The sequence below is a fragment of the Anopheles gambiae genome, chromosome 3, assembly GCF_943734735.2.
Source record: "Anopheles gambiae chromosome 3, idAnoGambNW_F1_1, whole genome shotgun sequence".
Taxonomy (NCBI): Eukaryota; Metazoa; Arthropoda; class Insecta; order Diptera; family Culicidae; genus Anopheles; species Anopheles gambiae.
In genome coordinates, this window is record NC_064602.1 from 89,913,279 (window position 1) to 89,936,939 (window position 23,661).

Here is a 23,661-nt window from a genome sequence, read left to right on the forward strand (position 1 = left end):
CAAGCAAACATGAATTGTCATGTGCAACGAATACCACGATACATTTTCATTGAGAAACTATTATTCAACTGTTTCTTTCTTCGCGCTTGGCTGTGAATTGCGCGAGCCAAAGAAGACAAAGCGAAACAACAACATCAAAAAATGGGATCAATTCCATACGCTCCACATGGCTGTCCGATAGATTCTTGCCGCTGGTGCAACCATGTGCACCATGGTGCACTGGTTGCACCGGATAGAAGAAATATGCGCCGGCCCGATTGCAGCATTGCACGGACGGTCGCGAGTCCATTCATTTCGGTGAACAATTCCAAATGGAGCAGTAAGAAACAAAACACACACAAAAAAACCAGAACAACCACGACTCTTTGCCCGAGCATTTAACGCGCGGATGGACCTCATGTGCGCAATATCCCGGTACATACACACACACATTCCGCGTACGGTGAAATGGTGAAAAATGGCAATTATCATCCCAGCACTTGCGCTAGCAATGCATCTCTCCACCCTTGTCTCCACTGCTCCCCATTCTCGCATCTTGGAAGATCAGCTTTGCCCACACTCGGGCTGAACTCTTTACCCCAGATCGCGCCTAGCGGCCGAGGTCTGTGGCATCGATTTCATAACGCATGCGCGACGAGCAATGGAAGCGTTACGCACCCGGGCCGGGCCATACTTAGAGCGGGGCGATCGGCTGCTGTGTGGAGCTTGGCATAATAAACGCATAATGATCGAGGCGCGCTCGCGCACTCGCTCTCGATACACGCTGGACGATGTGGGAGAAGATCGATCTCTTTGGTGCAATTGTACCGAGACGCACACGGTGTCTTTTAGGGTTGTGTTAAAAACGGTCTGCAAGTGTGAGTGTATTATGCGATGTCGACCGTAATTAACCCTTGCGCCTTATAGCCTCCAGAGGTATAAGGGGGCTAGGGTTAATAACACGAATACAAGGGGTAATGTGTATCAAAAAGGGATGCGCAATGACGTCGTCTCAGTATGTGTCAGACGTTACCCTACTTTGCGCGTTTGTGATTTGTGGCATATACATGTTAGCTTCTGTGCATCTCTAAAAGCTATTGACGATTTTGGCCTATCGATGTAAATGTTACATGATCATATGATTGATTGTACATAGTGTGCGTGTAAGTGTTGTAAATGCTTTCAATGTAATCATACGTTGAAACATTAAATGGTTTTATCTTGTAGCTATTCCAATATACATGTCAGCTATTCCAATATACATGTAAAGCGGTAGGGCTTGGAATGGATTTGAACTAATGACCTTCGCTATGTATTGTTACGCGTTAGCAATGGCACTATCGAACCGCCTTTGGAAGATGATGTTGATTGTCAATATCAACTACAGATTAGCCCAAACAGCTGACGGCACAACAAGATAGTATAATATTTCCTTTGGACTTGAATTGATATTGAGATTGAATGACTCGTGGATAGGTCTAATAGCTTGTTTTTATTTTGCTCAATTGTCTCATTATGTAATCCACATATTTTCAAATATTTTTTTCTACGGAGCTTTCTTAGATAATTCTACAATTTATTCATTCATTTTAGTAACGGTGGGATTTTTGTAGAAAAACATGAAAATGTATCCATTTAACCCCTCAGTGAATAAAATATCTACTTCAGATCTGTCCTAATTTACACTGACTGCCCACTAACGGCACTCGAAGAGAGCACCAGAAACTTCTTGCTGAATTAGAAGGTTAAAATATCACTTCCACAATCCTACAGCACAGCTGCTTTCTGTTTTACTGTAAAGTTTATTAGTATGCCGCACTGTAATCAAAGCCAAACTACCGATAATAAACGACAGCGTCAGGCAAATATGACATTATATGAAGCTGTCAACGATCAATTAGTCATGGCGAGAGATGTACACCGGTGCGCGAAGCGTGAATACCGTAACCCACGTCACGAAGTTCACCCATTCGCAAACCCGATGAACCGATAAGATCGTTGTGCATTTTCCGCTTTCTTATGTGTGTGTCGTTTTCTGTTTTTTTCTGCAAATGAAAGGTTGCAAGACTGAGGAAACTTATTCCGACACGGCGATTCAACCTGTGCGAAAGAATCACACGTACATGGCATTACCTGCCCCGTACAGGAGGAGTACGACTGTACCGTCCCATCTTGCCCAGAGTGGGGAAAAAGAAAAGCAAATAAAACAATCACACAATCAACGAATGGGCTCAACATTGTCTCTATCCTAAACGCCACAATTATGTCGCGGGAAGCGCAAATGCCTGTCGGGACGGTTTACCGAGCAGAAGTAGCAGCAACGACGTTTGCATTTCTTTGTCAGCTTCCAACCTCTTTCTCCCATCCCGAGCGTACCTGGCTGGGAGTATTCGGTTGGAAAGTGCAACCCTCTGGCTGGTGGCAACCACTCACGGCGGGTGTGCTTTTCATTTCTATTGTTTTAGATCCCCGATGACGGCATGCTTAGAGAGGCACACCGATAGCCATCCATCGCGCGAGCATTCGGTAGGATGAGAGCGGCGCATTCTTCTCACGGATCTTCATTAGCTCACCTGAGGCGGCTGGGCGTAAATTCCGTCAGTTTTGTACAGCACAACAGAGCCTCTGGGTAGCTCCCAGATCATCGCGATCACAAATCACTATCATCGGGCCTGGGTAGCGTAGTCGGGGTGTTGAGTGTAAGCAGAGCAAGAGAAAGAGCACCCATGCGAGGTTGCTCCCTTTTTCTTCGTTAGCGAAGTTATCACACCAATCACACAAAGAGGAAGAACGCAGAGGGACAAGAGTGGCAAAGATTTTCCTCAGTTGATACTACGAATTAGAAATGGAAACGTATGTAAAGGTGTGGTGCGCGCGAAAAGTGGAGCCACCGAGAATGGCGCGGTGCTGATGATGATCGTCAGCAATCGGAAGCGGGAACCTGGTGATCCTGAGAGTAGTTCTGTTTTCCGCGGGGAAGTGCGATTGTCGTGGCATTAAATTCGCCCTCTACTACCTCCTACTTCGGCGAAATAGTATCTTTTGTACGGAACGTCTATTGTTTGCCGTCGAGAGGGTGGAGATGGTTTGTTATTACGAAAGAGCGATCTCTGCTCATCTTCACAGGGAAGCGGCTCATATTTCGTTGGCAGATTCTTGGCACTTTGCTTCCGCAAAAAAAACGAGGGTGTTGTTAGCGCGTTGATGTGTTGAGCGATGGAGCGGTATCATTTGGCGGTGGCGTAAACATGGTTAGATAAGGGCTTTGATCTTGTTTCTTCAGTAATGGAGATGGGGCAAATAAGTATGATTTGGCAGATATGCATTATGGTCCGTAAAAAAGTTTGAGGAAACCTAGTTTTGAACCATTTCCTGGGTTTAGGAACACTTTTGCTGTTCTGAGCTGTCAACTGAGCAATCTATTTTTTCACAGTCGTTAAGCACGATGTTATGATGGCTGCTTTAAATGCATTATCAGTTAGAAATACACAATCATATTTTTAATTTCATGGTGTAAAATTCTATGAATTTGAGCACATCAAAGAGACGAAAGTGTATGAGTACGAAAGTACAATTCGATTGATATCGTCGTGATCTATAGCATTTTTATAGACTAATAGCTACACAACACGAGGTACGGCTAGATGGTCCAATAGTTGTCGCGTCTGTTTCTGTTATAGCGGGTCTTTGTTCAATTCTCATCCGGATCCTTCTCATCTCTTGCGCCAAGGTTTGGTTCGAAATTATCCGAAAAATAGTATCCTCAGCAGTATGGCAATAATACAGTATCTTGCAATTGATTTTTAGTTAATTTTTGTTCTCGAAAACTATTTGAATTTTGTTTAACAAGTTTTTAACAAGCGATCGTATCTGATCTGCTTTATCTAGTATCTGCTATAACTCATGAATATTTTAAGCTTCATAACTTAGGAAAAAACATTTAATAAACTAAAAGATTGAAGCTTGACAAGTAACGGAAACTATTGAAATACTAATATAGAGCAAACGAAAGTTCAATAGTAGAAAAGCATTCTTTGATTGTGGCGTTTGACAGATGTTTGGAATATGATCGTTATAGCCATATCATCAAACACTTGTCAGTTACAAATCTGCATGGTTTCGTTCCTCATCTAGCCCATCCAGCAAGGACTATTTGACTATCTGGTACTAATAGATCTATGAAGACTTTAATATATGCCGGTATAAACGCGTAGGGATGCTGACCTTATGCTGACGTAGAAATGATCTTCTACGTCAGCATAAGGTCAGCATCCCTACGCGTTTATACCGGCATATATTAAAGTCTTCATAGATCTATTAGTACCAGATAGTCAAATAGTCCTTGCTGGATGGGCTAGATGAGGAACGAAACCAACCAACCAAATCAATTCAAATGGCAGTACTGCACACTTCTTCTTCTTCTTCTTTGGCACAACACAACACAACCATTGTCTGTCAAGGCTTGCCTGTACCGCTAGTGGGCTGGACTTTCAGTGAGTTATAGAGTACTCATAGGATATGTGGGTGCACGGTTCATTCGGAGCTTGAACCCATGACGGGCATGTTGATAGGTTGTACGAGTTGACGACTGTACCACCAGACCGGCCCATCAGTATGGAACACAGCGCTAATAAAATCGCCATATTTATTAATTTCAATGGATAGTTTGGTGATCACCAGCATTAATAAGAAAAAAGCTACACCATTTATCATCTTTATATCCACAGTTATCCAAGCTTGTAGTGATTTATTGGCAGCTGTTTTGAAGATTTAATTTTCTAATCGATAATAATAATTTTCACTCTCTACCCTTTTTAACCAGCAACCGTTAATAGAGACTCCATCCAAATAAAACATTTGAATGAAAGTGTTTGCAGTGCTACACTAACATTGCAACAACAAACAGACATCGAACAAAGCGGCAAAGGAAAAACCAATCCGCCTACAACCAGAACTGCCATTAATCATAGCCCTAGCGACTAATGGTCAAATGTAAATGAAGCGTTTTTCCACCGCAAACGAAAGTGAGCGTTGGGTGTGTGCTGGTGGGAGAGATACACATTTTGGGGGCGAGTGGTGGTGCGCTAATTGAACGCATCACGGTCTCCCGCGTACCGTAACGGAAGGCTCCAATTAAATGCGGGGACAGCAAGGGGTGGAAGGAAACAACCGGGTGGCAAAACAAAAAAAAAAACATGCGGACCTTACACACTCCTCACACAGGCAACAGGCATGAAATAGTGCCCTTAGCTGTGGCGGGCTGTGTCTTCCGCGCACCGTACGCGCGTGCACGTGCGCCTCAGACCGCGGGCCGAACTGGAAGCGAACGCAAAGGCAACAAAGGCATCAGTGCGAAAGGAAAAGTGGTAAAGACGGATGAGACCCGACAACAAATAGCGCTCCAAATCGCTGCTTGGAAGCGAAAAACAACTCCATTACAAATGTGAGCCTCGTCGTTGTTGTTGTGTGCATACGGAAGAATGGGGCAGAATGAGGGAAACGCGCCTTGTTTTTTTTTCCTGGTGCGCCCTTCCTGCCAAAAGGGTTTTGGTTTTCGGCGGGGCGGGCTAATAATTAAAACGAAGAGTGAGAAAACGAGCCAAATGCAAAGCAGCAGCAACCGCATGCGCGTGTGTGTGTGCTGGATTTAAAAGGTGTTGGAATGGGATAAACTGTTACAGCCGGATGGAAAAGAAGAGAAGTACATCGATTTGTGTGTTTTGAATTGCCCATGGTGGCAAATCCTCTTCCGGGGGTCGCCCTTCCCTTACCAAGGGTTTTGGCTTGGGGGGAAATGAAGAGACAAGAAGGCGTGCGCGTTCGGTTGTGCGATAATGTAGATCGCAATCGGAACATTTTCATTTTTTCCCTCGATCTCCAAGAGATAGTAGATTATATTAATCGCTCCCGTTTTTTTGTGATTTGTTTGGATGAAAATTCCCACGTGACTTCAACAGCCGCGCCCAAGGCAAGCGCGCAAACACATACACAATTTCTCAGCGATTGCGTAAGTACGGTGCGGCGGCGGGCAGCGATTGCTCTGCGTCTTCGGTTGGAAGAAAGTGATCCACGACCGACGCCAAGAATGCTGCACAATGGAGCATAAAGCGAAGGCAGGCTTATCACAGCCCTGTCTGGGGTAGTCGGAAAAATGAAGCACCCGCCCTGCGCGGAAAAGCGCACCAGCAAACCTTCGGGGGTGACGTGACGCGGTTATGGCAGCGCATGAGAGTTGCAGCAGGCGCCGGGAAAATGTACAACAGGCGTTGTTTGCTTTGGGAGACATCATCATCTCCAATCCGGCGCTGTTCCGGGGCGATCGGGCAAGCATGGATTCGAATCCGCAAAACTCCCACACTTTCTCACTTTCCTTTCGGCGCGCGCTCGCCGTAGGAAAGACTAAATTAGTATTGTGTATTATGGGGGCTGTTTGCTTGGTACTGCGAGCAAAAAGGGGATGACCGCCGAACAAAAGCGCCAGGGCATTGCGCGTTTTTCCTCCCTTCAGCACGGCGAGAGTCGCGCATGATGTAACGCGTGCAGCCTCCGACGATGATGATGATGGGTGGATCCGTTGGTTGCAATTTCTTTTCAGGGTTGGTAAGAAGTTGACTTGTTTTTTTCCTGTGTTTTTGACTTTTCGGTAACAACAAAATTAGCCATTAAAAGGAGCGTGAAATGGGTTCGCTCGTTTTGCGTGTGCCGGTGAATGTTTCATTATTTTTGATCGCGGGCTTTTTGTTCTCCGACTGGGATGGTGGACGACTCGGCGGGATGTTGGTCCCTCCAGCGTGCGGGGAGGTCACACAAATCGTCTTGTGAAGTACAGAAAAAAAACCAGCAACTAAACCTTCAATGCTCGAACCGGATTTGGGAGATTCTTTTGTTGAATGATGGAATGCTCCCCCGGGTTTTTTTTATTCGCGAGTTTGTTATGCATTGTTTAGATCGGAGCATAACAATTTGCAAACAACAAATTATATGGTGGCTGCATCGGCGTGGGGCTGATGAAAGACACTCTCCCAGTGCTGAAAAGCTGGCTCACGTGGGAGGAAGTGATCCACGCTGTCGATAGCGTTTGATGTTGGCGCTTTAACAGCTGTGTTTATTTTGGGATTGCACTGCGCTAGGAAGTGGAAGAAAGTTTTCAGAGGTCAGTTAAAAACGGTGCACATTTTGCTTTATTCTTTTTTTTGCCAGTTTGATAAGTGATTGATAGAACTATCACATTATCATTGTTTACTAAGAATCTTGTCCTTCCAATTTTACGTCAGAAATAGCGCTTAAACAATTGCAATCAGCCGATTTGTTGGAGTCATTTATTCTTCTTTTCTTTTTATTCTTCTTTGCTTCTTCTTATTTTATTTCTTCTTTTTCTTTTTATTCTTCTTCATCTTCTTCTTCTTTTGTTTCTTCCTTTTCTTCTTCTTTTTTGATTTGTTCTTCTTCCTTTTCTTCTCCCTTATCTTCTTCCTTTTCTTCTCCCTTATCTTTCTCCTTTTCTTATTCTTTTTCTTCTTCTTCTTCTTCTTCTTCTTCTTCTTCTTCTTCTTCTTCTTCTCCATCTTGTTAATTGCTTCCAACATGCTTCTTTCCCTCAATCATTTCTATCTTTTTCTTTATTTTCTAGCAATGATAATCATATGTTGAGACAAATTCAGGCTTCTATCGCGGATTAAGTCAAAAATTCGTTGAACGCAAGAACTGCACATACCGAGCAGTGACGCAGTACAATAATACGTGAGCATGCGCAGTCGGGTTAATTTATGACTATAATTTATCAGTAAATCGATCTGGGAAAATTCATTGAGAAGTGTGGATTATATTGTTAATTTATTTTACTGAATTTCCTCTTTATACAATACCATTGTCATGGCATTTCATTGATCGGAGCTTTCGTCTTCATGTCATAGAGAGTCCTAAAGTCGTAACAGTGAGTATTGTAGTATTACTTTCATAGTATAATATTTGTCTCATATTATTCTGGCAAACTACAAAAAAATGCATCACATTAGAGAAGCTTTCGAAGCTTCCTTTTTTCAAGCTTTTTATTCCCCATTTCAGCTAAAACATTGCATCCTCTCTCTATGCAATAGTGATAGATGAATTTTGTTCCTGTTTGTTTAGTGCTGTCTTTCGTAAGGCTTTTATTATTTCTCATTCATAAACACAGCATGAAACAGAATCATAAACAATAAAAGAACAGCATATTCTTACCATAAAGCTATTACGGACAACAAAATTAAACCATACAATTTGTCAGTGTATTCAAGCGAACGTAGAAGCGTTCTGGGAAGCGCAATAAACTTAGCAATTGGTTGCATTTTATTTCACTTGCAGCAACGTTCTTATGCTCTAAAGCATTATTCTTTTAATTTTACAGCTTCCTCGTCGCATTATCACAGCCCAACTGTTCCTGAGGGATGATCCCCCCTGTCACGGGAAGTATTAACAGAACCCCCGTTTTGTCCCCCTGGATATCCCGCGGGGTAAGTCGTAAAACAATCATCTACAGCAGCGAAGTAACGACGCTACTGACCCATTTCGAATGCGTTGATCGGTTGATGAATGTTTTATTCATTGCACAATCGGCAGTTGTAGTCGTAATTTAGCTACACCATTTATTACACCCTGGAACGGGCTGGAAGAATCCAGTCAAGTCCCATGGGGAATGGGGTTCTGAGTGTACTATTAAATCAACAACGCAACGGTCCCATTTGTGAGCGCCCAAAGCTCGCGCTCATTTAGTTCGCTACAGAACGGCTCAAAACTTTTCGCATTATTAATGCAAACTGGCACCTTAATTGCGTGGTGGTGACTGGTTTGATGGCTTTGGGGCAATTTTAGGAAAGAATATATTTTATCTCAAACTTTTTTTGTTGCTCTGCTTGCTTGCATCAACGGCGCTACAATTACGCTGCGCGTTGTTTGATCATCATCTAATTCGGTTTAATTCAGGCAGAGTTTTTCATTCCATAAAATAAAAGGCAAATGGGGTCGCTCCATCAACCGTCAAACCAATGTTTGTCGAGCTGTCAAAGTTTATGATAATTCAAAATCCCCCACGCCGGGGGATGCGCTTCTGGAAGCAACCCAGCACCGTAATCGAAAAAGAGAAAGCACATCCGTTATACAATCTTGGTTTTGTGTGAAAATTTTAGAGTTATGTAGTTGTGCACAATTTTTCCACCCGAAAAATCCACCCCACTAGCAGGAAAAATTAAGCAGAAAAAAAGCACCATCCAAGTTTTTCCCTTTGCGATAAGGAATAAAATCGAAAGTGAAATACTGGCACTGCATTTGGTGCTGCTGCAGTTGTTCCCAGTCGCGCTCGCTGGCTCTCAGCATTGTTTATCATGCTCTCGTGTTTGTGGGCGCGCTTGGGGACGGTTTGGGGTTTAATTATTTTCTTTCGCTCCCCCCCGCTGCGGGGTTTCACGAGAAACGTCTTTCATATCCCATGGCACCCATAGACGCCCGCAAGCGATGGGTGACAGGAGCTGCCTTTTGTTGTTGGTGCTGTGCTATCACACTAATTAGCCGGGACGAGTTGTTAGCCCGAGACGTGACAGTTGCTAATCGCTGGGACTGGTTCGCCACAGCCGGTGTAATGCGACCGGTATCGTTTTACGTTTAGGCTCAATTTGCACCGAAGTTACCGAATTGTTACCGTGTGGTGGGAGTTTATTCTCAAATCCGGTCGCGCACTTGCCGGCTAATTGCGCTTAATAAACTTTCCTTTCGGGCCGTTCTTGAGAGCGCATTGTCGCAACAATTAGCGCTCGCCATCGATTCGCATCCAGCTGGTGGAAACGCAGGCAGTGTGCGCAACGTCATCCCATGTGCTTGTCTCTTTTCGCGAGCGAAAGTTAATGATAGGGTTCGTCGCTTACTCGCGCACGCTTTTGCTTTCTTCGCGTAACGGTTGCCGGGGTCGGGCGGATTTTTCGGGGTAATTGTCACATATTACGCAGTGCGCAATGTGCTATTAGCAGAACATCAGAGAAGCGATCGAGGGTTATCAGAATCCTTCTGCTACGCATCAGCTGGTACGACTGGTGCGATATAATTGATTCGCCAAATGGGCGCACGTGCTGGCTTGTCCCTGTCCAGCTGTGGCGGGATTATTCTAGGTCAGTACGTTGGACCTGCAACTAGGATGACGCGTAAGCGTGGTGCGATGTTCGTGATGCATACCCTGCTATTACAAGAACCATTCAGTTTAGAGCAACTGTTGAAGTAGAACAGTACCAAGGATCAAGCTGCAGCTCAAGTGGAGGAAATTGATGCTTGCATAATAGTTAAAGTGTACAGAAAGAACGGCTGCTGCTACCGGACAATACAGCGGGCTATTAATTACACTACTAAAACAAGCAAGATAGATTCCAAAAGTGTGTCAAATTTAATTCGACGGGATGTTCGGGCGGCTGTTTGATGGTGCATATGGATTCAGGCTAGCTAATTGCTTCTTGTTTTAACATGCAGATGCATTTGGGCTGGATGGCACCTGATGATAGCAGCAGGTTATGTAAGGTCTGCCATCAAATAATTATTTGTTACATTGTTACATTGCTACATTGCTTTTAATTGTGCAAGCTGTTGATCTTTCTTTTTCTTAAAACCATTTGCTAATAGATAATCGTAGACTGCATGTAAAGTGAAATTTTAAAGCAAGGACACCGTCCTATATTTTTCATAAACGTGGAAATTCTATAACATATTGTTAAGAAGAAATGATCAATAGTCTTTTTCGTTAGGTTTGGGTTGGATACGTAAAATCTATTTTACGAACGTCCTCATTTGAAGTATTTAGCGGAAAGTGGGGCGAAATGGTCACTTCCAATATTGGCAAATTAACACGTATTAGATGACTTTTGACCATTGAAAAAAGATTAAATACAATGTTAAATGCACGCCATGAATATTTCTTAACCTAAGATTTATACATAAATTAATAAATAAAGAAATAATTGGTCAAAACGTTCCTATTTTGACCGTCTTCGTAAGAATTAAAAAAAAAATTAATGTAAAGTTTTTAAAGTTAAAAATTCTAAAATGTTTCACTTGGGACATAATGGTCGTTCCAGCTTGAGTCCAAATGGTCGGTTTGTTTTTACAGTACCAAACTAATGAGGCTATGGTGTTAGCAAAGGTTGCTATTAGATTATTTTACAAAACACTGTTATACAAAACTTTAATCTCTACCCCTACAATTCTACGTAGATGAATGCCTAGTCCAATTCATCTACATTGTTGAAGTTGCTGTAGATGGATCATTTGACAGGATTTTTCTTATCAAATTATATTTAACGATTGCATCGAAATTGAAATGATTTTCTCACTTCAATATCTTTGATTGTTGAAATTGCTCCGTTAGAAGCATTTAATGAGCACATTTTCCATTACTTTATTTTAAATAAACGTTTTAACTACTGAACAAATATGAAACTAATTTAACAAACGATGTTAACTTTACGCAAATCTCTAACCGCGAGCGAGCTTTTTGCACGAGCGCTAAACATTTGTAACGTTTCACCCGTTTGAAATGTGGTGCGGGTTGCCTACCCACCAGGCGCATCTTTGAACATGAACGCAACCCCCCTTACACCATATATACCTGCAACCGGCTACGGTATAGCGCACACTTACCGCCTGGGCTTTGGTCGTACGATCTCGTGGTTGGCGTCGGTGATGCACAGCGGGCTGAGGGCACCGGCCAGATGCTCCACACCGACCATCCGGCCCGGATCCCAGCTGTGTCGGCCGGCGTGCGACGTCCAGTGATGGTTGTTCCCGTTCCCGCCCGAACCGGACGTGGCGGCGACCGGTGGAGGTCCTCCCGGCGTGGACACCGCCGCACCCGGCGACCCGACCGCCTGGATGACGCTCGCAGATACTGTCGTATGACTCATAGCGGTGACATGGTTTTTGGCCTGTTTGCGTATGCGCTCTCGTGCGCTCTCTCTCTCTCTCTGTCTCTCCTTTGTTACCACTATCACCGGGTGTCCATGCCGGCAGGAATGGTTTGGCAGTGGTTTCGCTCGCTTGTGCGTGTGTAGGCCCTGTTGCAGCGCACTACTCCAAATTAGGGCCACTTGTACTGCTGTTTTGTCTTCGGGAATCAGACGCTTTCACTACTCCCGCCCTTTTCTGGAGACACACCCGCACCCACTCAAGAACGCTTTGGCAAAAGGGTGCAAAAGAATTTCACTTGACCTGGACTTGGGGCGCGCTGGTGTTGAAGTTCCTTGTCTCGGGGATACTGCAGCGTGGACCTGAAATTGGAACAATCCCCAGATGGGTGGGCAGAAGAGGAATAAACAAACGTTAACAAACAAAAAAACCGTAAATAAGAATACGATTGAAATTGAGGTGAGTAAATTTACAAAGCAATACACAAACATCCGGCTCACCGAGGGACGGAAAGTCGCGGACTTTCCGCGCGTGTGTATGTATCTGTGTCTGTGCCCCTTTTTTCGACAACCCCCGAAACGGCGGAGGCAGCGGACAAAGGAAGGGACAAAAATCAATTTATTCGAATGCAACATGAACATAAATTATACACACGGGGACCCAACAAAAGTTGCCAAAAAGCCACCCGAATAATTCAGGTTTGTTCAGTGGTTTTTTTTTCTGTTACCGCCCGTGTCGACCGGTTCGGCCAGTCCGGCTGCTGACGGTCAGGAGCAGGGTCAATCGAGCAAATAAATGTGCCCGGTAACGACACATTTCATTTGCTCGGGCAGGGCAAGGGTTTGGTTTCCCTTGCCAGTGTGTCCCTGTTGCGATGGTTTTACGATGAGCAGGCGAGCGGTTCGGCCGTACATTATGTTGCAGAAGGACGAAGAAAATGGGACACGACAGAACGGATTCAGGTTGACGGCTCAGGTGACGGGGATGATGATGATTGGTGAGGTTGTATACTACCTTTGAACTGATATGAAGGACGTACGCGCGCTTGTTAAGGTAAGCGATGGAGTGTGATTTAAGGGACGAGTAGAAAGTCAGTGAAATTTTATTTACTGCAGGCCGGATTGGAGTCAATAAAAGGCAGCGAACTGTTGGGCAGTGAAACAGCCATCCAGCTGCAATGGACAGAAGGAGCATGTTTGCAATTAACACGCTGGCTATAAATATTACACACAAACGTGTGGGTCATGGATGCTTTATTTGTTAGCAAGAGATTATATATTTTTAAGTTTTAATGCGATCTGATTTTTAGAATAAACATAGAAACATCAGAACTTTGGTAGAGTGGTTTTATTTTTGATTCTGAAAACTGATGAAAGGTCGTAAATTATTTTGAATATTTTGTCGAATATTGCTTGTTGTCATACTTGCTCTGCGAAGGAAACCATGCCAAGAGCTTTGTTCAAGTGACAAACCTTTTCTCCAAAGTTAAGAAATGCCTCTTAATGAAGGATTTGTATAGCAATTTTTTTGGTTACAGTTACAGTGATATTCTTTATCACAGAAATTTGTAAAATTCACCAACTTGAACGGTATTCCAACCATATTTAACAATCGAAATATATTAATTTTGATTTTGAGTATTGGTCATAACATCAATGGTAGATAAAACAAACGAATGCTTAAACTGCATAGCCTAGTTTCCGTTCAACGTTCAAAAAACCCAACGAAGAAAGCGCAAAGTCTACGGCGAAAGGCTTCGTCAAAGTTAGAGTTTCGTTTTATATTCTCTAACGCTAGCAAGCTTTTTCGACGGAACTCTACAACAGCAAAGTGAGCTTGCTTAAGCCGATGGAATTTCTTGGATCGTACTGCAGCGTGGTGGCTTCTTGTTCCTATAGTCGCATAGAGGTTTTCCTCCTATTCTGGTTTATTTTTCAAAATTTTGATCTTTTTAATGTTGATTTTACATTCGTCTTCATCTTTATTTTATTTATTATCTTTGCTCGAAAGTTGCCTGATACGCTATGTAAAACAATTTGATTGTAGAACGATTATCATGGTATCGCCTAAGAACTGGGTAACTTGAAAACTGTCTTATAATCTTCTTCTAAAGCTCAACCGTAATCTTGCCGCCCCATCTTCACCAGTGACCCGTCTTCCGTCTGGATTTCTGGAGGAACTTTTTGTTTATGATCGAGTTTCAAAATCACGATAACCGTCTGGCCTCGGGCGAGGTGTTCAACAGTTCAACGTACACACACACGCGTGCGCGCCTGGGTTTGGGGCTCGGGATCGATCGAGAAAAGTCATCTTTACTTCCTTTGCATTCGCTGTCTGAGCGTCTGAGACGCAGGTTCGATTGCGTTCGTACCACGGTATCCCCCACCCTATTCTTCCCGTTGAAAGGTGAAGGACACCCGACGGCAGCTGGCCGGGTCCGACGGCTCTGTTCGCCCCGGCGCACACCCGGGTGCTTTGACAGAAAGCGCTGGCAGCGTTTAATTTTATTATGCAGGCAACAGATACGTGGTGATTATCAAACGGGGTACATCTACCCGGAGGGGTGGAGTGAACCGGGGCCGGTTTGCTGTACGCGCCCTGTTGCTGCTGCCGGTGAATCAGTTCGATTACGCTCTTAGATAGTGGACGCTCCCTATCCAAAACGGCCGAGTGCACCGAGTTGCTCCGTGTGAAGGGTGAAGAAGTGTCTTGCTACCTTGTGCAGCAGCAGCAGCAGCAGCAGCGGCAATTACGACCGCACTGCACCACAGTGCGGAAGGATATATCGCCCCAAAGGTCATTTTGGGGCGAACGAAACGGTGAACGGGCAAAGAATGTAAAGTTCGGACAATATTCACCCTTGCAAGCCATGAGGACCGAAATAATCATTCCGATCGCGCTGAAAGCGCGTTTGGGGCGAGAAAGCAAAGGTGGTGATGAGGAACAAACCGGTCCCTTGCCGAAAAACACCACGATGCGGCAACGTCCTAATGTTGTTGTGTTCAACCGTTTGCTGGCGAGATGAAAATCTCCATAAACGGAACTCGGTCGTACAGGATTCTAATGCGCGCGTCCTGCAGCGTGAAAATTCTCTTGCCAAAAAAAAAAACAAGCCCAGCGAGCGGGGAAGCAGCGCGTTCCAAAACAAGTTCCAGGACCAGCTCCAGCTCTCAGCGATCGAGTTTGTGGTCGACAAGCAACTGCGATGATGAGAGCACAAGGAGAAAGCATTTTTTGACAAAATTATGTTGTCTGCTTTTGGGGGCGCGCATCATCGTGGAAAGGCAATCAGGCAGCCAGTCAGCCAGCCAGCGCAAGGTAAATTGGGAAGCCCTTATTGCATCTGCATCACCCCCCTGGCCCGTTTCGAATTGTTCTGACGGTGCGCTCGGCTCGCTCGGGAGCATAATTTATGCGAGCATAAGTATTCTTCCGCCAGCCTGTCTGGCCCGTTGCGTACGGGCGCTCACTGTCGTCGACGGGTCAGCGATGGGGTTTGATGTGTTTGATGGCTTCCAGGCGAAGCACGTCAGTGGAATGCACAAACCGTACGGGCACAGAACGGGCAGCGAGGATCATTAACGTTTGATCGATTGCGTGACACACCTTCGTTTTGATTCACGCGCAATTGTTCCACGCAGATACTGCTGCACGGTTAAAATACCCCAAAGGGATGTGGTCGTATTTTGTTCGACGAACGATGATGCTGCTGCTGCTCGGTGCTGCTACGAAGCAGCAAACGAGTTGAGCTGTTTTCATCGCGAAGAGGTTGAAAGGGTTCTTTTATTTTCTTAAGCTCTGTGGCATAAAGCATAAAAGGGGAAGTTGTTGCTCCATTTCAGCTTTTTTTTTATTATTTTGTGTTGAGAGGGAAAAAAACGCAAAGCAATTTATAGACAACGAAAGTGATGGGAATAAAAAATAAAAATAAGGCTTCTGCTGTTGGGCATCGCTGGTGCTCGGACACAAATTGGTACTAATTTATGTGATTGCTCCCTTGTTTAAGATAATTTTGAATGAAATGCAAGCTGAAGAACAGAAATAAGGATGGGAAAAACTTTACTCCTAAATTGCAAACATAAAAACAGAAATAAATAAAAAATCAAATTCACAACCATAGACAGTTCCTCCCCTTGGAAGGTGTAAGGCAAAAGCCTACCTTACAGGCGCAAATCACCGCAATGACGGCGTGTCTGTTTCAGTGTTCAAAATGTCACTGTCAATGTCATAAATATATACAACCGAAACAACATCCATGTCAGCGTCACGTACTCAACTGTGATAATCAGCGATGATGCTCAAAAATTTGGTGTGACCAATACATGCTTTGTGACCAACGCTTTTTCACTTTTTTTTTCGGCAGTCACTTTGTCATGACTTTTTTTACTTTGATCAGTTCTGCACTGACTTATGTCATGTTTGTTATGTGATTCATGTCAGCGTCACGAGTTCTACTGAGATGATCAGTGGTGAGACTCACGCAGTTGGTGTGACCATCACATACTTGTTGACATTTTGTCCAACCATCTCTTGGACAGTCACTTGGTCGTGACATTTTATGTCGGTGATCATCACGATAGTCATGGAAGATATATGGTGCGTGCGAGTAGTCCAAAGCAACAAAATGTGCATGCTTTTCCGCTGAAATGTTTAATTGTTCTACCCAACATTCCATCAAAACAAAAATCAAGCTCAATTTTGTTGCTTGGGAATACTTGCCAAGTTGTATGGTCCAATAATGTTGCGATTATCATAGAAAGAAAATGTCATGATCAAGTGAGTGATCAAGAGTGGAGTGCTACAAAAAATGTCACCAAAAATGATCCACTAACTGTTTGACATTCACCGCTGATCATCACAGTAGTGTACGTTACCTGACTTGAACTTCGTTGACTGACTTGAAGCATTTTGCATTTTGTCGCACTGGCTTTCCGTATCGGTTGGGAAGAATTTCTCCGCCATCGAGCGATTAGTAATCCAGGCTCGGTCGAATTTCAATACCCATTAGCATCGCGCCTCGAACAGGTTTTTTTTCGAACCGGCTGAGGGGTGAGAATTACCGACCGACGGAAGCATCGGGCAGCACCATTTCTTGTGAACGGTGAATTTTATGGCGTTTTTTTAAGTGCGACGATTTGTGCAGGCCGCCGCCATACGCGTGTGTCGCGACGATACAGTTTTATGCCGATCGGTATCTCCCGCGGTATTGACGCTATTCATATTTAAATGCGTGCCAAGCAGTGGGGGCAGAACGGCTGGGGCAATCGGACGAGTGATAGCGTTCCAGCTCGGCAGGCTAGATAAGAAGGAAATGGAAATTCTATCCGCGGGTGCGTAAGACGACTCTTGTTAGTGGTGCTTTTTATTGGGTGTCCCTCTCCCTTGGGGTTTGCTGCCCCCAGGAGGGAATTTTTGGCTCGCTTTTGTTTTGTTTCTCCCATCCATCCCATCATTCGATCGAAACTAGGCTCACCGATGATCAAGTGGGTTCATTAGGGAAGCTTAAACAACTGCCTCACTCTCGGTCCACACGCTCCCTTCCTTTCCGCAAAAACCTGTTATCGGGAAATTTATCGTACCACCTTGTCTGTCGGCCAAGGAACGCATCGCAAGCATCGTTCCCATTTATAGAACAGTTGTGGGGAGTTGTTCATAGGCTCTCGCACCATTGAGTTCGGGGCGGGAGAGTGGGCTAGTGACGTTGCGCCCGGTCACGATTGAAATAACACCAAATAGTCATTAAGTAGTTCTTTGGGCCCGTGCCATATTAGGGTGCGTTCTAATGAAGGGTGGCTTTTCCCGCACCGACGGAAGAAGGGTGAAATTGAAGAACTAATGGGACAGGGCCCGATCGGAAACCGTCAACCCGGGGCTGGGAAAGGGCTCCGATCAGCTCGGAGAAGGAAGTTCGAGTTCGGGTCGGGTTTGCTTCCGTAAAAGGGCCGGTCAACTAATCTTTTATTCGTGATGTGTGGCGTTCGATTGATGTCGATTTAAATTGTAGTAAAGATGGGATGGTTGTGATTGTGTAATTTAAAAAAAAAAGGATGTTAAAAAGTATGTTTTTACAGGAAAAAGTACTTTGTAGATGTTTGAAAAGTTGGATTTGATGTTTGTCGTTAGTGCTCCCGTAGCGCCAGAAGTTATGCAAAATTGAATTTATTTGTTTTTTGACATAGAATTTATGATTCAAAGTGCGATTCTTATTAGTTTTTTTAAAAGTTACAAAATACTATGATTTTTATACGTATCAAATAAAGCCAGTTATTGTGGTATTCTATTTTTTTGTAATTTGATTAAACTATAAACGTGAGTTAATGGCCAAAAATTTAACAAGTGTCAACGTAAGATTTCTTAAATTTGCTCTCCAATGAGAATTTGGTACTCCAATGAGAATTAAATTAATTTATGAGTTAAAGATACTTCTGTTAAATAAACTTAAGTAAAATTATATCCTTCAATACAAAATGCATTTTGAGAAAAATGAACTTTTTGACTCAAGTCTTTTGTTATGTAAAATGCGTTAACTTTTTATGTTAAGAAAAAAAAAACTCTGAAATTGTTTCGTAATTTTAACTAATATTTCAAAAACTTGAAGGTTGAACGTGTCGCACAAAAAATACACAAAAACTGAAAAACTAGCAGCTTGACATACAAAAAAACGCTAAAAAATCATAAAAATTGTCTAAATCAAATGATAAAAAACATCAAAATCAAAAACTTAACCGAAACAAAAAAAAAACAACTAAAATAAAATCAACAGAAAGCACGAATGCATTCAACAAGGAAAATAAATGAAAAGGAAATGCTTTGCAAATCTGGTAACAATGAATTGTGCATCAGCAAAACCAGTGAATTCAACGAAACAATAAAGAAAAGGAAAGAACGATCGCACTCCATAACAAAACCGAGCAAAGGCGTAAACATAACCGAATCATAAACATAATTGCCCCTTACTCGTAAGCGTGTATGAACAAAAAAAAACAAACGGTGCAAACTTCCTTCCTTCCTGGGGTGCAAAACAATTATTGAACCACCTCCCCAGCTCTCCCCGCACCAAATAGTACGTTATGCGCAGATATGCCGTGATAATGGAGCATTAGGGCATTCATAAAAAACAAAAACACACACATGAAATGCATTTTTTGTTCATGCAACACACCGGTGCCCCGCCGACCCACAAAGAATGATGTGAACTGGTGTGTGTGTGTCGGGGGGTCCGTTCGTTCTCTTCCGCCTTCGGGGTGAACAAAAAAGGTAACATTTTCCGCACATAAAAACACACTGCTTCCGCACTGGACTGCCGTTAGGTTGGAGTTGCTAGTCGAAGAATCTCAGGGAGTGCTTCGAAAGGGATTGATAGCTTGTGTTTCTATAATAATGCGCCCTGCTTTGTCGATGCGTTGCGTGTGCTTTCGATATCGTTAACCAGGATCGCATATCACACAGCCAGATGTCGCCTGCGAGGTGATGCGGTGGGAAAGTTTATTTCGAAATGAAACTCTTCCTTCCTGTTTTTCCTGATGTTGTAACATCAGGGGCAAGTGTAAACGATCGAACGGATTCTAAACCGTTTAGTTATTAGCTGACAGAGCGGGCTGTGATGCTGCCCAAACCATATGGTTCCCGAACGGTTTCCGGACGTAATTATTATAATTAACGGCGTCCCGGCATCGCCCAGCACCCATTGGTTCGCGTTTTGAAACGTTCCATCCTCCGCAAACGACCAGCCGGCGCGCTCTCATGCGTGCTGATGGTCTGTCTGTTTTAATTGATGCTAATAATCGTCCCAGCCACCACGTCTATGCTGGCATGAATTTTGATAGTCATCTAAATTATTAACTCATGTAACAGTGCAGCACCCCTTTTAAAAGCGGGATGTTATGCCCTTTCGGGTGACATTTCGCTTGATAAAGATTAATTCCGCTGCGAATTCGAGCGCGCGGGATGCATTCCGGCCACACCACCTCCCTCCACACATATGAACACGACTGACGACTTTATGAGTGCGTGAATGGGGCGGATAAAATATATGTTGATGAATATGGACACACGTGCGGTGTGAAGTCGTTGCCATTCCGATGCATTTTTTTGTGTCCCCCCCCATTCCCTCCGAGAGCATTCTTTTGTATGGCTTCATTTTTTTCCATGCTGCTTTTTGCTGCCTCAGTGCTGCCCGTACGGGTTTATGGGCGGCGGTGAAGTATGATAAATATGGTTGGAATTTCTTTTCTGCCGTACCTTACCGAGCTTCCAATAATGCCTTTGATAAATCCGATGCATCCCGGTTGCGCTTGGCTTCAGGCCGCATCGGAGGCAGAAAGCGAAGGAAGCTACGCCGTCCCAGATGGTGCAATAAAATATGAATCTTTATTGCTGTCCGTGCACTCTTGGGCCGGCACGGGCTGGGAGAAAGTCGTGCGACGCGCGGTCAGCGGGGACGCGCGCGGTAGGGGAAAATTGTTAAAGGAATGTTGCGTGCGCGCTCGCGCGAACGCTGCGGAGGGATTGCTGATTGCGTCGGAATTTATGTAGGCGTGTTGCATCTGCCTTTTTACACATGACACATTTGCCAAATAATGTACCGTAGGAAGTAAACCCACCGGTGAGTGGTGAGTGGTGGTGTGGTTAAGGTGACGAAAACGGAAACTCCATTCTGCGACCTTTCCTTTTCTCACGGGGACGGAATTTATGGACAGTGGCTAATCGAACTGCTGTTACTGAAATTGTTGTTTTATTTTATTTTATTTTGGGGGGGGGGGGAACGTTTACAAACACAAAACGAAAATCGGATTCGGGATTGGAATTTGTGTTTTATGACAGCTGTCACACGGATGTGAAATGGCAATGCCAAACGTCACAGTGTTATAAAGCGTGTTTTTTTTAAATGTTGCAAGGAACGAAAATGGCTTCAAATATTGACCTGAACGTAGAAGTAAGAGAGGCTTTCTTCTTCTTCTTCTTCTTCTTCTTCTTCTTCTTCTTTGGCACAACACAACCGGGTCAATTGTTTGGATGTACCACTACTACTATTTATTACTCATAGTAGGATAAGAAGATTGTCTTCCATATGGAGGGCACGGTCGATTCGGGGCTTGAACTCATAAGGAGCAATATGTTATCAGTCGTACGAGTTGACGACTGTACCACGAGGCCAGTCGTGAAAGAGGTTAGTTGATTTCAAATTTAAATATTCCTTCATTAAGGAAGAACGCTTAATCACTAGGGGAATCTCTATTATTTAAAACATCGTTGAAATAACTAAAATTAAAATTACTTACTGGCATAAATTACAAAAACCATTTATTCTTAAACCACTACTAACGAGTATATAAAAAAGGAACCCTCATCGAGCACCTTCACACCCCTTTTTAAGTAGTTGCGTATCCGTGCCGGAATTGAATTTGCGTCAGAACGGAAATCGTTCCATTCTCGTTGTGCGGAAAACAAAGCACGCTGACGGGGGCAGGAAAAAAACGAAGTGTAACAAGCGTAACGCGATCAAATTTGTCGCGTTCCTGTTCCAGGGTGCGGAATTCGTTCCAGCCATTACCCAAACATCCTGTTCGATGGCAATAGCTCAGAATGATGTTTTTTTTTTTGGACAGAGCTTAGAATGTGTCTACCACGTCCGAGAGAGAAGCCTTACCGTGTGTTTCTTGTACTAGTGGGAACATGCCCTCGCACAACTCGCCCACAGCACGAACGTCAGTGAACCGTAAAAACAGACGAATTAAGCGACCGAATCACACACACACAAAGTGGACGATCCCACACAGGGCTGCGTGCGGAATTTGTGTCGTATTTGGGAAGATCTTGGTAGGTTGTCGCTGGAAAAGCGTTGAAAACGACATCGATTTGTTTCCCGTCTCTTCCATTGATGGCGCGTTGTAGGAGCCCTTTTTTTAACAATATTTTTGGGACGGGTGAAAGTTTGAGCCGTTGAAGCCCCCTCCCGAACACAACCGGAAAGTTATGGTAATGAAGGTCGACCGCGAACGAGTCCGGATTGATAAAGGATCGAGGAAGTTTGCACTCGTAAAAGGGTCAACCGTACGAGGAGTGGAAACACCCAGACAAGCGATGGGGCACAAGGAGAAAGTGAAACTCCTAGCAGATGTCGTCTTGGGGCAGGAAGATGTCTAATCTTCTCCCTTACAGCCATTCTCAACCGGTGGAGGCGATTGGTACAAACGCGCGCGCGATGTAGGAAATTTATGGAAACCACCCATGCACCCACATGGGGTCGAGCGGTCCATCCGTGGGCCGGGACAGTGGTCTTCCTCGGCGCTACGATGAGACCGAGGTGCGTTCCGTGGTAGAAACCCGGATTGAAAATGTAAATTTTGCATCGCATCGCCCAAAAAAGGAGAAAAAGCAATCCCCACAAAACCCCACCCCGTCCGCCGGACATGCTCTCGTTAAGTCAGATCAGATGTAAATCATGTTTTGCTGCGCGAAGAAGGCAGGGTGCTCCACCGTGGGGTTGCCACTTTTTAATGCCAAACCAGCGCGAACCGTTTGGCGTAGAAATGTCTTGCACGAATCCTGTGCGCTGGATAATTGGACGACGATCGGGGCGGACAACGGAAACAGGGAAAAATAGACACCGTAGCGAGTCGCGTCGTTAACATGTGTCCAAGACAAGATTTTGTCGTTGTTGTCATTTTTTACCCCTTTTTTGCAAAAAAAGAGGATAACAACACGCAAAGCTATGATTTGTCTAAAGTGTTTTTGACGCTTGCAGTGCACGATCTCCCTGCTAGGCGAAGTGGCTGGCTGGCAGGCCGCTATAATCCGCTTGAACCTAACGCACGCTGAGTACAGCACGTCATCGCGTCGTCCTGGGCCCCCGAGGCCCAAAGCACGTCCAGCGGTCAGGATTTCGCGCGACCGACCAACGCAGAACACGCTGCAGTCGACGACATGGCTGCGAAGACAACGAAACCCTACGCTGCGCGAAGGGATTAGGTTTAGCAGCGTGACATTCCCGACAATAAATCAATTTACATCGCGTAATTTATCTCCCAACTTCTATCGCACATCCATTAGTGAGGACGCTGCGCTGGATGGGGAAGATTCTAACAAGATGCCAACAGGTAAGGAGGACAGGCTAAAATGAGCTTTCAGTGCAGAAAGCAATGAAATAACGTTCCTGAATCGTTTAAAATTAGTATCAAATGAGTGTACCAATATTAATTACACATTCCCTCCTGAAAGCAAACGGCTTAATGGGGCTTAGGTAGGCTCCCCAAAGCTCAATATCGACCGTGGGGAGTTTGCGTGCCCGGAAAGCTGGGAAACCGGCGTTTAGGTTTGTGCGCACGCGCACCAGAACGGTCCATTAATTTGCTGCAATTTTGTGGTGGCGATTGCGATTAGATTTCGATTAAAAACTCCCACCGTGTGTCCCGAGTGTGTGTGTGTGTGTGTGTCTCTCGCCGGCCTCTCTAGCGATTGCGAACCTTTTGCGCAGTCGCTCACTTACTGGACTTACCATGCTGTGTGCAGAATTTCGCATTATACAGCCTCTTTTCCTATTTCCTCGGCGCAAAGACTCGGCGCGTTCGTGGACTTGCGGGCCTTCAGAATGATTCCACCCTCTATCGCGTCGGCTCAGGGACTTGAGCACACACACACACATTTAGTGAGAAACTCAATAGCCTATTCCCGTGCGAGGAACGTGCCGTTTTGAAATTGCCTGAGCGGCGGCAATATTGCATCAGGTTCACTTTGTGCAATTCGCGGTCCCTACACACCCGGGACGGT

At 44.5% G+C, this 23,661-nt stretch overlaps 1 protein-coding gene across 4 annotated transcripts in view; it reads right to left on the bottom strand.

The window, feature by feature from the left end:
• The window catches only part of LOC1280914 (ankyrin repeat and BTB/POZ domain-containing protein 2), a 93,559-nt gene that overhangs the window by 23,215 nt on the left and 46,683 nt on the right, over positions 1-23,661 (bottom strand). For all 4 annotated transcript variants that reach the window (XM_061655832.1, XM_061655831.1, XM_061655830.1 and 1 more), the window contains one exon: positions 11,629-12,254. In XM_061655832.1, coding sequence (XP_061511816.1) covers positions 11,629-11,891 — 263 coding nt within the window. In that variant the 5' untranslated portion in view covers positions 11,892-12,254. The remainder of the gene's footprint in view (positions 1-11,628; positions 12,255-23,661) is intronic.